This window comes from Lepus europaeus, chromosome 14 (genome assembly GCF_033115175.1).
Source record: "Lepus europaeus isolate LE1 chromosome 14, mLepTim1.pri, whole genome shotgun sequence".
NCBI lineage: Eukaryota > Metazoa > Chordata > Mammalia > Lagomorpha > Leporidae > Lepus > Lepus europaeus.
This window is the reverse complement of record NC_084840.1, coordinates 46,059,154-46,080,458: the sequence shown is the minus strand read 5'-3', so window position 1 is coordinate 46,080,458 and position 21,305 is coordinate 46,059,154. Positions and strand designations below refer to the sequence as shown.

The window sequence follows — 21,305 nt, the reverse complement described above, 5'->3', positions numbered from 1 at the left end:
TAAGGTTTAAAGCAAAACATTGCCAATGACCTATTATCAAATATGACTAACATTTCAGTTGTTAGTGGAAAAGGCCCTTTGAAAAATTCATGGTGTTAAGGGCTTTGCCTTTCTACATTCATGGCTGAATCCAATTAGAAATAAGTATTTCCTGGAGATATGAGCCAGCTGTTAGGCACTGAGTATGTCTTGGAAACCATTTAAAATTCTCTTTGGGATTATCTCTATCATGTCTATTATCATCTTTAATCCTTTTTATTAATGCCCAAATTATTGTTTTTCTCTTATCATTTTTCTATATATTATACTGTTAGTATCATTATGTGGAGATAGCAATATTTCTATCCCCAGAGATCATTTATGTTAACTTTAAAATCTAGCTCTTAAGTAACAGAAAATGTTGAAATATTTCCATTACTTTAAAATTTCTGCACTACTGAATATAATTTGTCATCATCACCCATTGAATGTATTAGCCTGTATTATTCAGTATGTACAGAACAAATACAAACTGTTGTGTGCCTTTCATGATCCCAAATTATTCAACAATTCAAAGATCATTGCATGATAAAGTGGTACAAATTAATGTTTTCCTACTTACAGAAGTTCCTTATCCTAATTAAAATCTGATATTTTAATATTGTCAGATAATATATTGGTTTTCAATTTTGAATATAGATTCTGTGAAATCAGTAAATATATATATTTAACAACTTCACCTACTTTAGACTTGCCCAGCTAGAAGTTTATATTTATCTGTAGTCTGTTCACTAAGCATAGAATTTTGGAATTTTAGTATAAAGAAATTATGTGGCTTGAACATGAGAAGACATGAGGTTTCAACATTTAGTTCCATGAGCCTTTACATGTTGTGCCTGGTGATGTTTACCTACTCACTTCAATCCTCTCTGACCTATTTCCTATATAGTTCCTCTTTTGTATGTATTTTATGTTGAAAATTTCTCCTTTGCTGAAAGTTTTAACTGGTATGTATCTTTTCTTGAGAAACCTATAATTTACTTGATTAATTTACTTGTAGAAATTATTTATATTTTCAATTGACTTTGTTAATACTTTCTTTTGTGGTATATATTCTGTATTCTTATTTCTGCTTAAGGATTTGTCTGAAACATTCTGTGGTCTGTGGCGATATCCCTAACCAGAGATCAGCATTTCATATTCTTTTCCCACTAGAAATTTTCCTATGAAAAACTGACACGCTTAAGGTAGATCCTGCAGTGGTGGATACTTCAGCTCCAAGTCCAAGAAGCGCAACATTCCACAGTCAGTAATGAAGTTCTTCAACTGTAGAAACCCCAGGCGAATCTCTTGACCTTTGCAAAGTGTAGTCTCTGTCATTTCCTTTCACTAAAAGTTCTTGAAAGTAGAAAACAGCATCCATTCTTTCTATTCAAAGTTTATTAAGACAAAATAAATTTTCTGTATCTGAAAGGGTCCCACTATAATTGGTGACCTTATTTTTTTGTTAGCTCAAGGTATGAGCTGCACGCTGAGTGATGCAGGCAGACAGAAAAGCAGCTCATGAGTAGATACAGAAATTTTCAGAAATTTTAATTTCCATAAAAACATAGGACTTCAATGGCTTAAAAGCTTACAACTACTCCTCAAAGCATGGTCCTGAGACTGTCAGCATCAGCAGGTCCTGGGAGATTGCTAGAAACTCAGAATCTCAAACCCCATACCAAACCTACTGAATCAAAATTGACTTTACATCAAGGTCTTTGAGTTATTTGTACACAAATTCAATTTTCAGAAGGTTGGCTTAATAACACACTGATTCAAAAGATGAAAGTGCAAGGGATGATATTTGGTGCAGTGGTTAAAACACTGCATGGATACCTGCATCTCACATCAGAGTGCCCGACTTCATATCCTTATTCTGCTGCTGGTCCTGACTTCCTGCTATGCTTGCCCTGGTGGGCAGCATGTGATGACTCAAGTAGTTAGGTAAAGACCTAACCACCTATGTGGGAGGTAAGGATTGAGTTCTCAGCTCTTAGTTTCAGCCGGGCCCAGGCCTAGTTGTTGCAGCCATTTGGTGAGTGAAGCAGCAGATGGGAGATTTCTCTCTCTCTCTCTCTCTTTCTCTCTCTCTCCTCCTCCTCCTCCTCTTCCTCTTCCTCTCCCTCCCTTCTTCTCTCTCTCTCCCATCTTTTCAAATAAATAAAAATTTTTAAAGATTTTTAAAGAACGAAAGTCAAGGAAATCAAATGGTGGATTTGGGAATGGGTTAAGCCGGCAGTTAACAAAATAATGAAAGCTATAATTTACGAAATCAAATCAGTTTACATAGTTAAACTCATGTATAGGAGAAAATAGAAAAGTTTTATCTTGCATGGGAAGTACTGTCAGAAGCAAGTACAATTTCAGAAGACACTTATTGTCCTCCCAAATGCCAGGACACCCAAATGAGAAAGAAAGAGTGCCAGCATGCAAGGTGCCCAATTATTTGTTGCACATTAATAACTTCATGGTGATTTGATTTTTTTTTTATTTGAGATGCAAAGAGATGTACACACACATACACACATACGCACAAGTCAAGGGCTGCGAATGCATCCAGATCTCCCATGTTGGCGGCAGAAGCCTAATTATTGGAAGCATTTTTTCTGCTTCCCAGGTTCCACGTAAGCTTCAAGCTCAAGTCAGGAGCTGGAGCTGGGAGTGAAACCCAGGCACTCTGATGTGGCACGTAGGAATCTTGTCCACTAGGTTAAATACCTGCCCTTGAAATTTGAATTTTAAAATAATAATTTTTACTAATATCTTTGACCTCCCATTGATTCAGCCTAAACCAGTTCCACAGCTCACTTCGAGAGCTCTCCATGGAATACAGAATTTACATGTCAAGCACAGAAGAAAAAAAATGAGTTTGTTTCCCATTGCTTAGGCATTGGGCTTGTAAGCAAATAGCAAGCCCACATGATCCAGGTGTTAAGCTTTTGAATAATGGATCTTGAGGTGCCATTCTGATAGAGCACTTCATCTGAAGCATAGTTAACATTTTTCACCAGTGCATTATTTCCAGAAGTATTTGAAAGTTGTACCTAAAGAAGAGACATATTGATTTTACTTTCAAATTTTCTTACCAGAGGGAAGAATGAGTTCTGATCCCAGTTACATAATTGGAGGCACCTAGTGCATCTGCTACTAAGCAGATAAAGGGCAGTGGTTTCTGAATCAAATTAAGTCAAGCATTATTTTATCACTGAGTCACTGGAGGCTTGTGTTTATCCTTCTAGCTTCAGCGGGGCCACTTTAGAATTAAATGTGACTTCTTGATAACGTACAGAATTATCTAATTTGCTTAGTATCCTGATAAAATCCTGGCTTGTTTCTGTTTTAGATGCAATTTAAAATTTTCATTAAACTGTTTAAAATTATATATAAGTAGGTATTTTCCTCTATGTGTTTGTGTCAAAGACAATGATCACTACAAGGTAGCTGATTTTTACTGAGACCATATTTTAAGTGGCTATAGTTTTAATTTGGAAAAAAGATAGAAGTGGTGAAAGCCACAATCTAACTCATTTCTTGCACAAGCTATATTACGAAAGCATTGTATAAATATTATGATTATGAGAGTGATGTGCTAATAATAAACACAAATTATAACTCATCAACACTCTTCTTTCCAGAAACAAAATACTCTCGAAAAAATACTTTCTCTTTCTTAGCAACTTTAAGATTGAGATGATATCACACGCATATTTTCAGAACCTATGAGGTTTCAGAAACTTCCTCCCATTTTTTTCCCTAAAATGGCTAGACTTCCTTACCTGCCATCTTGGAGACAACAGGTAAGGAGAATCTAGGCTAGTAGCTTTCCATACAGTTACTCAAAATCTATTGTCTGGAATGGCACCAGATTCTGGAAAAGAACACAGGCCCCAATCGCATGGAAAATGTCTATTACGAAAACCTGTATGTATATTTTGACCAAAATAAACCTAACCTGGAATTCCACCTTTCCATGAACTTTTGAAGCACTCTTGTCTATTCTGCTTAACAACTCCTTAGAACACATTCAAGACTCTCCTGTGAGCTTGTTAAATCTAATAACTTAAGAATTGCAAGGTGGATCAGACTTGTCCTTCTCCAATGCAACATTCAAAGAGTACCAAGGGCTCTGTTCCTGGAAGCTGTGTTTAACTGCCTGGGCATCTCCTATACAGATCAGGGAAATCCTAAAATCTACTGATTGTTCTCTTTTCATATCATGAGTTATTTATTTTATGAGTTTTACTTCCATTGCTTTATTTTTCTCTTCATATTTAAACTCTATATAATTCACCTGGCACTATGAAGAGTTAAAGTCCGTGTTTATCTTAAAACTTTCCTCACCACCCATTGAAGAGATGTCCTCTTTGTTCTAGTATTCCAGAATCATAAACTAGCTCTGTTTCTCCCTAGTTATCCCTTTCACAATTAATCTATCTACCTCTCTATCTATTTGTATGTATGTATGTATGTATGTATTTGAGAAGCAGAGAGGAAGAGAAAGAGAGAGGGAGAGAGAGGGCTCCTATCTGTTGGTTCACTCCCTCAAGTGCTCATTATGAGTGACAAGGCTGAAACAGGGAGCCAGGAACAAGACCCAGGTCTCCCTGTGGGTAAAAAGGACATAAGTACTTGAGGCATGAATGCTGCCACGCAGGGTTTAAATTAGCAAGAAGCTAGAGTCAGAACCATAGCCATGATTCAAACCATAGCTCTCTGATGTGGAACACAGGCATCTTAATTACTAGATCAAATGCCTGTGTTCTCCCTTTCACAATTTTTTAACATCAAAAAGTAGGAGGGTAGGGTGAGAAGTATCATTATGTTCTGAGAAGTGTATAGATTAAATATATGAAATTTGTTCCCTTTATATAAATTTATTTTTTTTAAAATAGCCTTACTCCACCTTTACCTTTCCAACTATAGTTCTACACTTCAAATTTGTTTTCATGACACAGACATTCTCCTCCATTCCTCTGGTCATTTTCCTTGTCTTTCTCTGGACTTTTTCCGGATTTTATCCATTACAAAGAAATCTGTTAAATTTTTGTTAACAGAAAAATGGTTAAAGCTTGGAATGCATTAAACTTCATGGTTCATTTATACCCATGTGTATTGTCTACAAACTTTACACATTTCACATTTTTTCATATTGCAACATGTTTAAGTTCTACTTTAAGTTAATGACATTTTCATATTATTTTATGTGGCTGTTTCTACAGTTTGGTACCATGGGCTTTACTATCCAGTAATAACAACTTGTAAATGGTTGACATGGAGTATAATATTCTGGATTCTAAGATGGCAGAATAGGGAGGGAGCTTACTGCTCTAGTCTAGCGGAAGATAGTTTAAAAAAAAGTGGAGAGAGTGCAATCTCAGGAAAGAGGGGGAAAACTGCAGAGGAAACTCTACACAAATTAGAGGGACACCATGGATCTACATGGAGGGTGTGGACATGCACACTCAGGACATCAGCAGCTGAGAGCCTCAGCACCGCTTTGGAGAGTGAAATGAGACCAGGTTGCAGCAATCCAAACCACTGGCAATGAAGCTGTGGAAAAAGTCTGGCATGAGTCTGACTTGGAGCCCTGTGGGGGACAGTGAACCTGCCAACATAGAGGGAAAAAAGGGGGGCACATTTCTCTCTCCCCAACCACCCAGCACTGGTGTACTGTTAACTAGCAAAGAGAGGGTGAGTGCCATTTTGGACATATGTAACAGCTGCACTAGCTAGTGTCCATGTACCCAGCAACCAGCCAAAAGGAGATGCCTGAGTCTGGCTGGGAGAATTGACAGAGGGCTGGGTGCTCGTGACTGTGGGAGCATTTTGTACTGGAACTGTGAAAACACTCTGGCTATGTGAGAGGGCATAAGGTGTGGCTGGGACTTTGGGCAGTCATTGTAGGCTGCTCCACATGCAGCAGGCTCCCTGATTCCCTGGTGAGGGCATTGCTGCGGGGTCCATGGTCACACCGAGGACTGCACAGATCCTTTGTGTGGTTCTTGTAGAAGAGCAGATAAATATTGTACCCACTGGGACTAGCACCCAAGCATTGGTCTCCTTGGAGGAAAGGAGGTGAGCATGAGACTATGTTAACAGAGCTGATCAAATCTCCCCCATGATCAAGAAACAAAACAAAACAAATGAGGAGATATAACACACCTAGCTTGGGTGTCACCTTGGACACTCCCCTCACCCTGGAGCATTGAACAGAGCTCCCTGGCCACATCCAGCACACCCCTCTGGGTATTCACTGGAAGTGCAGACATTCCAATAACCACAGATATAATCCAAAGATAAAAGCCATCACAAAAAAAAACCAGCAAGTATCTCTACAAATGCCTAAAAATAAATATACCTATACAGGAAACAAGAATAAGGAAGAAAACATCATGGTCCCAAAGAAACACAACAACACTTCAGTACTAGAATGCGAAGATGAAGAGATTGAAGAAACACTGGAAATGGAATTTTAAAAATTAATTGTAGGATTACTTAGAAACAATCAGAAGCAAATCCAAGAACTAAAGAAATCCATACATGATATGAATGAAACTTTTCTCATGAAATTGAGATTTTAAAAAGAAATCACGTTGAAATACTTGACATGAAGAATTCAATAGATCAAAAAAAAAGAATGTGGTGGAAAGCCTTAACAATAGACTCAGTGAGTCAGAAGAAAGAATATTGAGTTAGAAGACAAAACCCTGGAAATTTTATGGTCAGACCAAAAAAAAAAAAAAAAAAAAAGAAGAAGAAGAAGAAGCAATTAGAAACCTAAAAAACAGTATTAGAGATTTATGGGATACTCTCACATGACCCAACATGGGTCTTAGGAATTCCTGAAGGTGTGAGAAGAGAGAATGGATTAGAAGGCCTTTTTAGTGAAATTATTACAGAAAACTAACCTAATTTGGAAAAAGAAAGGGACATTCAAGTACAGGAAGCACAACTCCTAATAGACATGACCAGAAAAGATCATATGGAAACACAGGAAACCCAGAATAGCTAAAGCAATCTTAAACAACAAACACAAAGCTGGAGGCATCACAATATCAGATTTAAAGACATACTACAGGGAAGTTATAATCAAAACAGCTTGATACTTACACAAAAACAGACCAGTGGAACAGAATAGAAATGCCAGAAATCAATCCAAGCTTCTACAACCACCTTATATTTGACAGAGGAGCTAAAATTAACCCCTAAAGCAAGGACAGTCTCTTCAACAAATGGTGCTAGGAACACTGGATCTCTTCATGCAGAAGTGTGAAGCAAAACCCCCTACCTTACACCTTATACAAAAATCAACTCAAAATGGATCAAAGACCAAAATCTATAACCTGATACCATCAAATTATTAGAGAACATTGGGGAAACCCTGCAAGACATTGGCATAGGCAAAGAGTTCTTGGAAAAGACCACAAAGGCACAGGCAATCAAAGCCAAAATTGACAAATGGGATTACATCAAATTGAGAAGCTTCTAAATTGCAAAAGAAACACTCAGCAAAGTGAAGAGGCAACCGACAGAATGGGAGAAATTATTTGCAAACTATGCAGCTGATAAAGGATTAACAACCAGAATATATTAAGAGCTCAAGATACTCAATAACAAACAACCAGTTAATAAATGGGCAAAGGACTTAGGCATTTTTCAAAAGAGGAAATCCAAATGGCCAACAGACACATGAAAAAATGCTCAGGATCACTAGCTGTCAGGGAAAGACAAATCAAAACCAAAATGAGATTTCACCTCATCCCCAGTAGAATGGAATTTATACAGAAATCAACAAACAGCAAATGCTGGCAAGGATGTGGGGGAAAAGGTACTCTATTTTCATTGTTGGTGGGAATGTAAACTGGTACAGCCACTCTAGAAGACAGATCTGAATAGATCTATCATATGACCCAGCCATCTCATCCCCATCCCCATCCCATCCCCAAGAAGGAAATGAAATCAGCACATGGATGAGTTATTTGTACACCCATGTTTATTGCAGCTCAATTTAATAGCTAAGACATGGAATCAACCCAAATGCCCATCAACTGAAGACTGGATAAAGAAAGTACAGAATATATGTACACCATAGATACTACACATTGGTTAAAAAAAAAAATGAAATCTTATCATTTGAAAAAAAATGGATGAAGCTAGAAAACATCATGCTTAGTGAAACAAACCAGTCCCAAAAGCACAAATATCATATGTTTTCCCTGATCTGTGGTAACTAATAGAGCACCTAAAAGGTAATCTATGAAAATGAAATTGATGCTTTGAGATGCAATGACTTTGAAGAGCCCTGGTCTCAACTGTTCAGGAATAGTTTGTTTGTTTTTTTCCATGTTGTTTTTGAATTTTTGCTTAGTACAGAGTTAATCATATGTGTATTAAGTTAATTGAAAATATATCTTAATAAAAACAAAGGAAAAAGAGAGGGAGGAAGAATAAGGGTGGGAGTGCAGGTGGGAGGGTGGGTATGGTGGGAAGAATCACTATGTTCCTAAAGTTGTATTTATGAAATGCATGACATTTGTATACCTTAAATATAAGTTTTATAGGGAAAAAAGAAAATAATATTTGCTAATAGCTGAACAATTATTCTTAACATTTGGCTAATATGTTTTTATGATTTTCATATGAAATTCTTAAGCATAGCTTAACTTGGGGCTGGCACTATGGCACAGTGGATTAACACCCTGACCTGAAGTGCTGGCATCCCATATGGACGCTGGTTCTAGTCCTGACTGTTCTTCTTCTGATCCAGCTCTCTGCTATGGCCTGGGATAGCGGTGGAAGATGGCCCAAGTCCTTGGGCCCCTGCACCCATGTGGGAGACCCAGAGGAAGCTCCTGGCTCCTGGCTTTGGATCAGCACAGCTCTGACCGTTATGGCCATCTGGGGAGTGAACAAGTGGATGGAAGACCTCTCTCTGTCTCTACCTCTCTCTGTAACTTTGTCTTTCAAATAAATAAAATAAATATTTTTCTAAAAAAAGCTTAACTCAAAATTCTTAATCATTCATACTACAGGATTGTTTATAGTGCATAAAATGTTAATTTAAGAGTTGTTTTTCTTTAAAAAAATTTTTCTGATTAATATTTTCAATGAAATGAACATAATGAGACTGCAGAATAATATACATACCATAATTGCTTAAGTGTAAGACTCTAATTACAAAACTACATATGTTGGGGCCATCACTGTGGCGTAGTGGGTAAAGCCACCACCTGCAGTGCTGGCATCCCATGTGGGTGCTGGTTCTAGTTCCGGCTGTTCCACTTCTGATCCAGCTCTAGAATATGGCCCAAGTCCTTGGGCCCTAGCACCAATGTGGGAGACCCAGAAGAATCTCCTGGCTCCTGGCTTTGGATTGGCGCAGCTCCAGCTGCTGCAACCATTTATGGAGTGAACCAGCAGATGGAAGACATAGCTCTCTGCCTCTCCTTATCTTTCTGTGTAACTCAACTTTCAAATAAATAAATAAATCTTAAAAATTTTTTTAAATACTATGTATATCTAATCTTAGGATATATTAGTCTAGTTGTTTTCAGTCTTGCTTTTATTGTCAAATACCAATGTGGGTTTTTGTTTGTTTCTTACATAATCTTGTGACTCTACCATAACAATTTTAGTATAGAAAAACATATATAGGTACTTCTTCTTGTTCATATTTGGTGGAGCATAATTGTTCAAATAAAACTCATTCTCTCTGATGATTGCATTGTACTATTTGTTCAATGAAAAGTATCAGTCACTTTTGTTGGCGTTCATTCACAAAGCAAGGACTGATTGGCATATATAAATTTAGAGATTTCTCCATATATATTCTTCGCCAGTTTACTTAAACTTATATTTTAAAAGAAACCATCGGGGGCTGGTGCTATGGCATAGTGAGTAAAGCCACCGCCTGCAATGCCAGCATTCCGTATGGGTGCCGGTTTGAGTCCCAGCTGCTCTGCTTCTGGTCCAGCTCTCTGCTATGGCCTGGGAAAGCAGTAGAGGTTGGCCCAAGTCCTTAGGCCCCTGCACACATGTGAGAGCACCTGGAGGAAGCTCCTGGCTCCTGGCTTCAGATCAGCACAGTTCTGGCTATGCGGCCATTTGGGGAGTGAACCAATGGATGGAAGACCTCTCTCTCTTTCTCTTTCTCTCTCTCTATCTCTCTCTCTCTCTCTCTCTGCCTCTCTTTCTCATTCTGTGTAACTTTGACTTTCAAATAAATAAATCAGGCCCTAGCCATGGCTTAACAGGCTAATCCTCCGCCTTGTGGCGCCGGCACACCGGGTTCTAGTCCTGGTTGGGGCACCGGATTCTGTCCCGGTTGCCCCTCTTCCAGGCCAGCTCTCTGCTGTGGCCCGGGAAAGCAGTGGAGGATGACCCAAGTGCTTGGGCCCTGAACCCGCATGGGAGACCAGGAGAAGCGCCTGGCTCCTAGCTTCGGATCAGCACGATGTGCCGGCCGCAGCGGCCATTGGAGGGTGAACCAACAGCAAAAAGGAAGACCTTTCTCTCTGTCTCTCTCTCACTATCCACTCTGCCTGTCAAAATAAACAAAAACAAAAAAAAACACAAAAAACAAAAGACAAAAAAACAAAAAACATACACACAAAAAAAATAAATAAATCTTTTTTTTTTAAGGAGCTATCTTAGATCTAATATTCTGAAGAATTCCATTGCTTACATTTTTTCCCATGTACAGTTGTGACCTTTCATGTCCTACACATTTTAATCTATTCCTTGAGCTGCCTTTCCACCTGAGTCATGGATTTGGGTGACTGAAGGAGTGTGTATGACTTTGTAGTTCCCATCCGTCCTAACTAAGCACATAATAAATATTCATGGAATGGAAATGCCAATTTTCTATAACAGTAAAACAGTTTGCTCTTATTTCCAGTTCTGTGGTGATTTAATTAAAACATAATAGCCTTGCTGCAAAACTTTCTCTAAGACATTTTGAAAGTTGAAGCAAGACACATTCTCTGCGTCTGTTTTTCCATATAAATATGTATCACAGCAAAGAGGACTATTCGATTAGTCAGGCATGACTTATGCTTGGGGGAACCACATTACCTTTTTCCACATAGTGGAAGTGTTCTGTTACTCTGCCCTTTATTTTATATGTATATGGAATTCACTCCAGCCAAGCTTTGATGCTAGGTTCCGAGAGGCACATCATGGTATGCCTATCTTCAGATCTCTCACAATGGCAAGGTATTCAGTATGTGTGTGTATGTGACTTTTTACAACATGCATCTGGGCACACACACTCCCTTTGAAAGGCATATGACAGTCAATTGAACACAATAACCAAAAGGTGAACACAATCCAAATGTCATCACCGGATGAATGGATAAGCAAATGGGATAAAGCCATATACATATATTTACAAATAAATATAGATGATAGACTAGATAGATATATAGATAAATGAAGAAAAATGCACAGACACACACACAATAGAGTGTTATTCAATCATGAAAATTGAATGAAGTTCTGACACATGCTATAACATGGGTGGACCCAGAAAATATTATGCTGAGTGAAATAAATTACATACAAAATATAAATATGGTATGATTCTATGTACATGTAATATCTACAGTAGGCAATTCCATGGGCACAGAAAGATTGGAGGATATGATGGGCATATGGCAAAGGGACTGGAGGGTTAATGCCCAGTGTTTATAGAGCTTCTGTTTGGTGAGATGAAAACATTTTGAAAGTAGGTATGATGATCATTGTACAACATTGTGGACACAATTAATACCATAGAGTTCTATATTTAAAAATAGTCAAAATGGATAATTTAGTTATATATATATGTATATATATATATATACATATTACCACAATTTGAAGAAAATAGTAAAGCAACAAGCCCAAACCAGGACAGTTTATTTTATATAGGTGAATTGCAGGGTACATGACGTAGGTCTTTTTAAGCTGTTCCTTTTTTTAAAAAAGTCATTTGAAGGTTGGAGAGTGGAAGCATATCACTCTTTTTTTTTTTTTTATTTGACAGAGTTAGACAGTGAGAGAGAAAGACAGAGAGAAAGGTCTTCCTTCCATTGGTTTACCCACTAAATGGCCACTATGGCTGGAGCTACGCCGATCCGAAGCCAGGAGCCAGGTGCTTCTTCCTGATCTCCTTGCGGGTGCAGAGGCCCATGCACTTGGGCCATCCCCCACTGCCCTCCCGGGCCACAGCAGAGAGCTGGACTGGAAGTGGAGCAACTGGGACTAGAACCTGGCACCCATATGGGATGCCAGCGCCGCAGGCGGAGGATGAACCAAGTGAGCCACTGCACCAGCCAAGCATATCACTCTTGAGTGCTCTTGCTATCCTCTTCCAAAAAAAAAAAAAAACAGAAATCATAAAAATTATAAAAACAAGCATGAACTTTCTACCCTCTCTATGCATGGAAATTAATACACAGATGGAACAGTCAGCATTTATGGATTTTTTAAACTTTCAAAATAAGTTTCCCATTGGAAAGTCTTGCTAACTACATTCTCTTTTACTATGACTTGTCAAAGCTGATTGTATTTTCAGCATGCCTTTAGGTGTCTTCAATGGGCCATTTCTTTAATTTTTTTCTTTTATTTCCCCCTTATCTTTGCAAACTGATGAATCTGTACCACTGGGCTTTGCCAAGATTGCCAGCCTGCCAACTCTTCAGCTGCCAAAAGACTAGCCAGGGCTTCCTCGTGTGATGAAAGGACAAAAAAAGCCACATGCTCAGCAGACTTGCCCTGTTCCCTCTGTTTCACAGAGAAAATGAATCTCTGAAGAAGTCCAAGAGAGAGCTACCATCTGATCATTCTTTTGGTTCCCAACACCTTTTGCCAAGTGTCAGGAGGTCTCCCTGCACTGGACAAAGGCAGCTTCAGTGTGCAGTGCCAGGATGCTAAGATCAGATGGGAGCCTGATGAGGTGGGAATCAGCAGACTGGTTTCAACCTGCAGTATCACCATTGCCCCTGGTACACTCATAGAAGGGTCAACATCTCAGCGATAAAAATTGGAGCAATTTAATAGCTGGCCCTGTCATTGCTGACGATGTTAATTTCTTAAGAATCTGCAACATCTCCAGCTAAAAACCTACCCAGTCACTACAACACTGTGCATCCTAGATGACTCTTGGTGTCTCCATCCTTAGAAAAGCTGCAGAACTAGTTTTGAGGCACAGATACTTTGGCTACTTCCCCACACACTTAGATCTTCAGTTTCAAATGCCAAGCCAATTTTTCTTTTCATTTAGGGTTGTTCCTACAAAAGTTCACATTTTAGAAGAAACCTTTCTTTTATAGAAAATAGTGGGATGAAACCGATGCACTTATTGTGCCATTAGACTGGCCTCAAATTTGCCTTCTTTAAATGTTACTCATGCTCATTGGTTGACTTTTTGCTTTTCACATCCAAAGTTAACAGTAATTAATGATGACAAAATATTGAACTATATTAATACTTTAGGTTTTTGTTAAGATTAGAAGTCACTAATGGGGTATGCAAATTTTGAACCAAAAAAGATCACTATTGGGAACTCCATCAGAGAACTCATTTTTATTACTGTCCCTTATAAACAAAGTCAATGCATTAATGTTTTCCTTCTCCAACTGAAGAGTCTCTTCTGTAAGTCCCCCAGGATACCAAAACACCTGTGTCCCAGGGGCCTGTGTAGCAAACTCTCTAGCACTGCATTCACAAACCAAGCCTCAAGGTCACATCTGCCCTGGAAACACTTTTCCCTGCAAGAGTGCGATGTTCTCACTTCAAACTCCAGGGAGGGGCCAGCACAATGGCTCACTTGGTTAATCCTCTGCGTGTGGCAACAGCATCCCATATGGGTGCTGGATTCTAGTCCCAGTTGCTCCTGTTCCAGTCCAGCTCTCTGCTGTGGCCCGGGAGTGCAGTGGAGGATGGCCCAAGTGCTTGGGCCCTGCACCCCATGGGAGACCAGGAGGAAGCACCTGGCTCCTGGCTTTGGATAGTTGCAGTGCCGGCCGTAGCGGCCATGAGGGGAGTAAACCCATGGAAGGAAGACCTTTCTCTCTGTCTCTCTCTCTCTCTCACTGTCTATAACTCTACCTGTCAAATAAAAAAAAAATAAAAAATAAAAAAAAACTCCACGGAGTCTACCTTCCTCAGGTTTCTTTCCTTCCTTCCACATGTCCCTACTAGCAGTTCTTCAGCTCCCTTCAAAGCTGGGGTCCACTACCTCTCCGGTTGGGCTCCTCTAGCACGCCCTCTTGTTCACATTCTCTCTCTAACAAGGCACCAGATCCTGTTGTTCTTGCCGTTGTCTTTATCTGCTCCTGCTGCTGTAACAACATGTCTGGGACTGGGTAATTTATGAAAAACAGAAATTTATTTCTCACAATTCTAGAGGCTGGGAAATCCAAGCTCAAGGCCAACAGCTGGTTCAGTGCCTGGTAAAGCTTTGTTCCTCATAAGAAGGTTCTCAAAAAGTTTATGGAAGTCCAAATTATGATAAAGCTATGCATGAATTTGAAAATTTGGGGCATTAAAATTATATTTTAATTCCATTTTCCTTGAATTTTCTTTGAAAGATACTGGTGAGATGCCCTACGTGGTAGAGGAAATGGGAAGAGCAAAAGAAGCCTGAGTGAAACAGACAAAGAAACAGGAATTGAAGTTATGGGACCAGGAACTTATAGCAAAAGGTAAGACCATGGCAATAAAAATCAGAGTCAACAGTCTTAAGAATAGGAGAATCAGGCCGGCGCCGCGGCTCAATAGGCTAATTCTCCACCTGCGGCGCCGGCACACCAGGTTCTAGTACCGGTAGGGGCACCGGATTCTGTCCCGGTTACCCCTCTTCCAGTCCAGCTCTCTGCTGTGGCCTGGGAGTGCAATGGAGGATGGCCCAAGTTCTTGAGTCCTGCACCCGTGTACGAGACCAGGAGAAGCACCTGGCTCCTTCCTGGCTTTGGATCAGCGCAGTGTGCCAGCTGAAGCAGCCATTGTGGAGTGAACCAATGGAAAAGGAAGACCTTTCTCTCTGTCTCTCTCTCTCACTGTCCACTCTGCCTGTCAAAAAAAAAAAAAAAAAAATAGGGAGAGCGGCAAGATGGCGGAATAGGAAGGGAGCACACTGATAGTCCGGGGAGAGATAGTTTAATAAAAGTGGAGATACTGCAGCTTCAAGGAAGAGTAAGGGAAGAAACAGCAGAGGAAACTCTTCCAGAACTAGTGATTCACAGTGGACCTGAGTGGAGAGAGTGGGAGCCCAAGTTTGGGACACCAGCAGAAAAATCAACACACCAGCGCTGGAACGTGAGGTGAGCAGAACCTCAATAGCCTGAGACACTGGCGGGCAAACGGAAAGAGCAGACAAGAGGGAACGAGGCTTGAAACCCCGTGGGGAAAAGTTCACCAGACTAACTAGAAGAGAGAAGAAAAAAAAAGTGACCGATTCGGACACGAGTTTCTCTCTACTCACCTCTCAAAAGCGGGCAAGACAAAGGGCAGGCGCCATTTTGGACATACGTCATAAGTGGGGCGACCTCAGGTCTGCACCGGCCCTGAGCCTAGCAGAAAAACCTGGCTCTGGGGTGTGTGTGTGTGTGTGTGTGTGTGTGTGAAATAACAGGAGATTAGGATTTAATGAATGTGTGGTGCTAATGAACTGAGACTGAGAAAAAAGAGACAGTGGGGGAGGGAACTCATGGAACTCATGTGAGTACTCTCCAGAGACGCTACAGTTCGGTAACCTTGGCAACCCAGTGGGAGACTGCAGGAGAATTGGAGCCCACACTGAGGGCAGCACAGATTCCCTGTGTGGTCCTTGGGAAAGAGCTTCCGAACTCTGGCTCCTGTGGGTATATCATTCGCCTGCTAACTACCTCCAATTACATTCAGCTGTGCAGAATTACTTCCCTTTTGAATCAAAAGAAAGAAAGAGAGAGAGAGAGAGAGAGAGAGAGAGAGAGAAAGGAAGAAAGGAAGAAAGAAAGAAGGAAGGAAGGAAGGAAGGAAGGAAGGAAGGAAGGAAGGAAGGAAAGAAAGAAGGAAAGAAAGAAAGAAGGAAAGAAAGAAAGAAAGAAAGAAAGAAAGAAAGAAAGAAAGAAAGAAAGAAAGAAAGAAAGAAAATTTACCACGCCTAACCTGGGAGTGTCACCTTTGGCACACCCTCAACCCTGAGGAACCAAACAGAGCTCTCAGGCCACACCCATCTCAAGCCTCTAAGGCTCCATCAAAAGCAGAGAGTCCACTTAATCTAGACTCATAGTATAAAAAGAAAAAACACCACAGTGAAGAAACAAAAGAATATCTCCAAGATGCCAAACAACAAACACAAAAACTGAGGTAACAAGAAGAAGGAAGACACTATGACGCCCCCAAATGAAAAAGACACCCCAATTCAAGATTATGAAGATGATGAGATAGAAGAAATGCAAGAAGCGGATCTCAAAAAATTGATAAGAACATTAAGAAGTTCTCAAAAACAAATTCTTGAACTACAGAAATCCTAACTGGACAAGATAGAAAATCTGTCTCGTGGGGCGGATCCCAACCCGAGGCCACGGCTGTAGCTGCAGCTCATTCCTGTTTCCTCTTCTGTGATGTGCTTGTTCAGGCTCCTGGGCAGCAGCCATGAAAGGGTCATGACCCTTGGGGACTGCAGGCCGGAAAAATGAAGCTTCCCAGCTACGAAGACAGGAAGAGTTTCAGCATTCTGGATGGAAATAAGACAACCTCCCCCCAAGCAGGTTTAGAGAATGAAAAGGAGTTCATGGGCTTGTCCCTGGAAAGCCCTGGCAGGCTAGGGCGTCAAATTCAGCTTCACCCCAGGGTCCAGGAGGCATCAGCGCTTCGGATCCATTTTCTTCTTCTCCTGGTTCGTCAACTTTTCATCAGACCCCGACCCCCATGTGCCTGTGCCACTATGGAAGCTCCTCCCCCAGCCCAGGCTCAGGGATCCATCACTCTAGGCTCTACTATGATGTCACCCCTTCTGTGATCCCCACACAGGGGAGATCGCCCAGCGTTTGTCTTTCTGTGAGAGCCACCCGCCCATACCTCCATCACCTCCCCAAGGTGCACACAGGGACCCAAACATCACACAGGGCCAAAGCCATGCACACATGGTGAATTTTATTCATGGGAAGCATTTGCAAATGCTTAGAAAAGAAAAACGTTCAGTCAGCTCAGCCTGCGGATTGCTCCTGGTGGCTGGGGCTGAGCGAGGCTACTTGGGGACCACTCTGCTGCCGCGGAGGCCAGGGCTGCTCCCTCGGGATGGCAGGATGCAGCACGCCCTCAGCAGGAACCGGAGGATCCTCCTGCCGACCCCGCACCGGCCCTGCCTCTTGCCCTGGGCGCTGGCCTTGGTGTCTGTGGTGTCAGCGGTGGCTGCGGTCCCAGAGTCCTCAGGCTCATGGGCTGCTGCGGCGGCTTCTGGCTCAGGGAGGTCGATGAGGCTCTGGGTGCTGGGGCTGGAGGGCGACGCTTTGGAGGCTGGCTGAGGGGCAGCGCCGGGAGCAGGGCTCCACTGCTGCTGTGGCTGGCCTGGTAGGAGAGAGTCAAGTGTGGGTCACCTCAGGGGGCCTTGGGCTCAGCTCCTGGAGGCCCCGAAGTGGCAGGGGGGAGGGCAAGACTCACTGGAGGCCTGGGAGGAGTCGGGGGCGGCGCTGGAAGCAGGGCTCCACTGCTGCTGAGGCTGGCCTGGTAGGAGAGAGTCAAGAGTGGGTCACCTCAGGGGGCCTTGGGCTCAGCTCCTGGAGGCCCCGAAGTGGCTTGGGATGTGGGGAGAGGGCAAGACTCACTGGAGGCCTGGGAGGAGTCCGGGGCGGCGCTGGAAGCCCGGTTCCACTGCTGCTGTGGCTGGCCTGGTAGGAGAGAGTCAAGAGTGGGTCACCTCAGGGGTCCTTGGGCTCAGCTCCTGGAGGCCCCGAAGTGGCTTGGGATGTGGGGAGAGGGCAAGACTCACTGGAGGCCTGGGAGGAGTCGGGGGCGGCGCTGGAAGCCCGGTTCCACTGCTGCTGTGGCTGGCCTGGTAGGAGAGAGTCAAGAGTGGGTCACCTCAGGGGTCCTTGGGTTCAGCTCCTGGAGGCCCCGAAGTGGCTTGGGATGTGGGGAGAGGGCAAGACTCACTGGAGGCCTGGGAGGAGTCGGGGGCGGCGCTGGAAGCCCGGTTCCACTGCTGCTGTGGCTGGCCTGGTAGGAGAGAGTCAAGAGTGGGTCACCTCAGGGGGCCTTGGGCTCAGCTCCTGGAGGCCCCGAGGCAGGGGGGAGGGCAAGACTCACTGGAGGCCTCGGAGGAGTCTCTTCGTGCGGAGGAAATGTCGACGGACATGCTGTCACAGGACACCGACACCAGAGACAAGCCGTCCTTCTCTATGGAGCGGCGCTCCTCGCCCTGTGAGGACTCAGGCAGGGCCTCGGGGCTGCAGGGCTGAGGGCCTGGCGTCCCCTCGGTCCCCGTGCCTGGCAGCAGGCCGAGGCCCGCCAGGTACTCCTTGGCCTCCGAGTCCCGGGGAACGCCCAGGGGCTGCAGCAGGGTGACAGCGTCCTCCTCCTCCTCCTGGGCACCATCTTGGCCAGGGCCGAACCACCAGTGGGTCCCGGCGTCCTCCGCACTGGGCCTCCCCGAGGCGTCGACAGTGAGCAGCCAAGCCAGCAGCTCCTGCAGGGCCGGGCTGACGGCACGCGGCAGCACGTAGCAGCCACACAGCACCGTGTCCTGCAGCTCCTCCGTGTCCTTGCCGCGGAAGGGCAGCTTGGCCGCCAGCATGGCAAACAGCACCACCCCCAGGCTCCACACGTCGGCCTTAAAGGGGTCGTAGGCCTCCCCGAGGAAAAGCTCGGGGGCGCAGTACTCGGGGGTCCCCCAGAAGCCCCTTACCAGCGCGCCCTGCTCCAGCCGCAGGCTCAGCCCGAAGTCCGCCAGCTTGAGGTTCAGGTGGGCATCCAGCAGTAGGTTGCCCAGCTTGAGGTCCCGGTGCGCCACACGCTGGCCATGGCAGTAGCTCACGGCGGCCAGCGCCTGGCCGAACAGGCTCCTGGCCTCGGCCTCGCCCAGGCCGCCCTGCTCAAACACATAGCTCTGCAGCGAGCCCTTGGTCGCCAGCTCCATGACCAGGAACAGGTGCGTCCTGGTGTGCCGCTCTGCCAGCAGCCGCACGATGTTCTTGTGCCGCAGGCTCCTCAGGATGGCCGCTTCCCCCTGCGCGGACAGCGGGCTGCTGGGAGAGGCGTCTTGCAGGAGGATCTTTACGGCTACGTATTTGCCGGACGCCAGGTGCCGGGCCAGCTTCACCAGGCCGAAGCTGCCCCGGCCGATCACGTCCACGAAGCGGAACCCATCCAGAGGAGGATGGAAGTCCAAGGGGCCTTCCATGCTGCCCGTCACCTAACTACGCTCTCTCGACTCCCTAACTCGCTCAACACACACTAGCTAATCACGGACCCTCACTGCACTACCTACAACACAAAGGGACCACGGGGGACTGACTACCCAGCTCACTAAGACACAGCACCAACTACTCTCACTACTCTAGAGGCGAAGCCGCAATTCTATCTCAATAAAGAAAAAAACAACAAAGACGACAAGCCACTAAATCCTCGAACGCTGATACTTCTGAGTGTGCTAGCTGACTAGAGTGGGGGAAGCAAAAATAAAGAAAACTCAAAAAAAGGCCAAATGGGCAAAACAACAACGAGGAGGAAAACAACAAACTAAAAAAAAATGGGAAAAAGCAAAAACCAAATAGACCCAGAAACAAACAACCAAGAAAAAGCACAAGCAACAGCAATGAGCGCAAAGGGCTAGTTGCGGTCCTAGTTACACAGATCACAAAAAGAGTGCTCTCTGGGTAAGGCGGACGAAAATCTAGGCCCCCGCAGCGGCTATATATACTTTTTGGGGGCTCACCTCACAGAATGGTGCCTTGTGAGATCAGAGCAAGAAATGGACCAATCACAGCCCAGCCAGGGACTGTGTAATAATACGACTTTCCTAATAGTGGTGCCTTATGAAGTCAGAGCAAGAAATGGACCAATGGGAGCTGTAGTTCATCCACAGTGGTTTTCTCCAGAATCTTCCAATTAAATTAAAATGATACCCAAAGAGTTTTTGCCCTAGGTTGGTGATAGGGCTGGATACTTACGTTTTGAGAAACTCCAACCTGTAGATTGCTTCGGTGGCCGTCTCATGACTAGTTTAAATATGATGATAAGTTGTGTCTTTTGAAGACCTCCTAGTGTCTCCACTTAGTATATCCTCTCCTTTGTCTTTACTCTCTGAGTGATGGGACTCAGAATGATGGAACAACATCTCTGGCCTCGGTAAACTCAACAAGTGTTCTGCTGCCCAAGACACCACCAGGTACACTGTTCGCACCTCCAGAGCTGAGAGGAAGGGGGCTTTGTCACCCTTTCCCCCTACGTCATCATCAGATTTCTCGGCAGAAACGCTGGAAGCCCAGAAGGTAGTGGGGTCCGTGCACTCCAAACATGGAAGGCCCAGTCAGAGGCAGCCAAGAAAGCTGCATCCTCCAAGACTGTCCTCCACCCGGTAGGGAGGAATCGAGGCTCTGCCAGGACTTGGGGTTTTCGGGCTCCTGTCACAACAACAACCAAAACTCCTGGCTCCTGGCTTCAGCCTGGCCAAGGCCTGGAGGTCATTTATGGACTGTAGCAGAGGACGGAGGAGCTCCCAAGCTTGGTTGCTCTCTCTCTCTCTCTCTCTCTCTCTCTCTCACTAGCACTCTCTCTTTCCCTTCTTCACTCTCACACAAATAGAGAGAAAAAAAAAGAAAGAAAATCTCCCTCGTGAAAATGAAATATTAAGGAGGAATCAAAATGAAATGAAACAACTAGTAGAACAAGAAACTGTGATAGTGACAAGAAACCATAATGAAATGAAGAATTCAATAGATCAAATGACAAACACATTAGAGAGCCTTAAAAACAGAATGGGTGAAGCAGAAGAGAGAATATCAGACTTAGAAGGCAGAGAACAGGAAAGAGAACAGTCAACCAAAGAAAAGAAGAGGAAATTAGAAATCTAAAAAATACTGTCAGGAATCTACAGGATACTATTAAAAAACCCAACATTCAGGTTCTAGAAGTTCCTGAAGGCATGGAGAGGGAGAAAGGATTAGAAGGCCTTTTTAGTGAGATAGTTGCAGAGAACTTCCCAGGTTTGGAGAAGGACAGAGATATCCTAGGCCAGCCATGTAATGAAAGTCAACAGGGTGCCTTCCCCTAGGAGGTTCACACCTCCCTTAGGATGTACCCCATGTGAAGAGATA

General features: G+C 43.7%; 1 protein-coding gene across 1 annotated transcript; it reads right to left on the bottom strand.

The window, feature by feature from the left end:
• Positions 1–17,239: 17,239 nt before the first annotated feature.
• LOC133773422 (MAP/microtubule affinity-regulating kinase 3-like) lies at positions 17,240–19,390 on the bottom strand. Its single transcript, XM_062210774.1, has 7 exons — positions 18,583–19,390; positions 18,298–18,477; positions 18,145–18,207; positions 17,981–18,043; positions 17,817–17,879; positions 17,653–17,715; positions 17,240–17,559 (listed from the first exon to the last, which is right to left on the bottom strand). The coding sequence occupies exons 1-7, from the start codon at positions 19,388–19,390 to the stop codon at positions 17,240–17,242; spliced, it is 1,560 nt and encodes a 519-aa protein (XP_062066758.1).
• Positions 19,391–21,305: the final 1,915 nt, after the last annotated feature.

Excerpts from the sequence above, each read along its gene's own strand:
- LOC133773422 (XM_062210774.1), bottom strand. The coding sequence starts at position 19,390 with ATGGAAGGCCCCTTGGACTTCCATCCTCCTCTGGATGGGTTCCGCTTC. Across the intron at positions 18,478-18,582 it reads GTTCGGCCCTGGCCAAGATG|GCACGGGGACCGAGGGGACG; the intron begins GTGCCCAGGAGG and ends GCCTGCTGCCAG. Across the intron at positions 17,560-17,652 it reads CGACTCCTCCCAGGCCTCCA|GCCAGCCACAGCAGCAGTGG; the intron begins GTGAGTCTTGCC and ends CTCTCCTACCAG.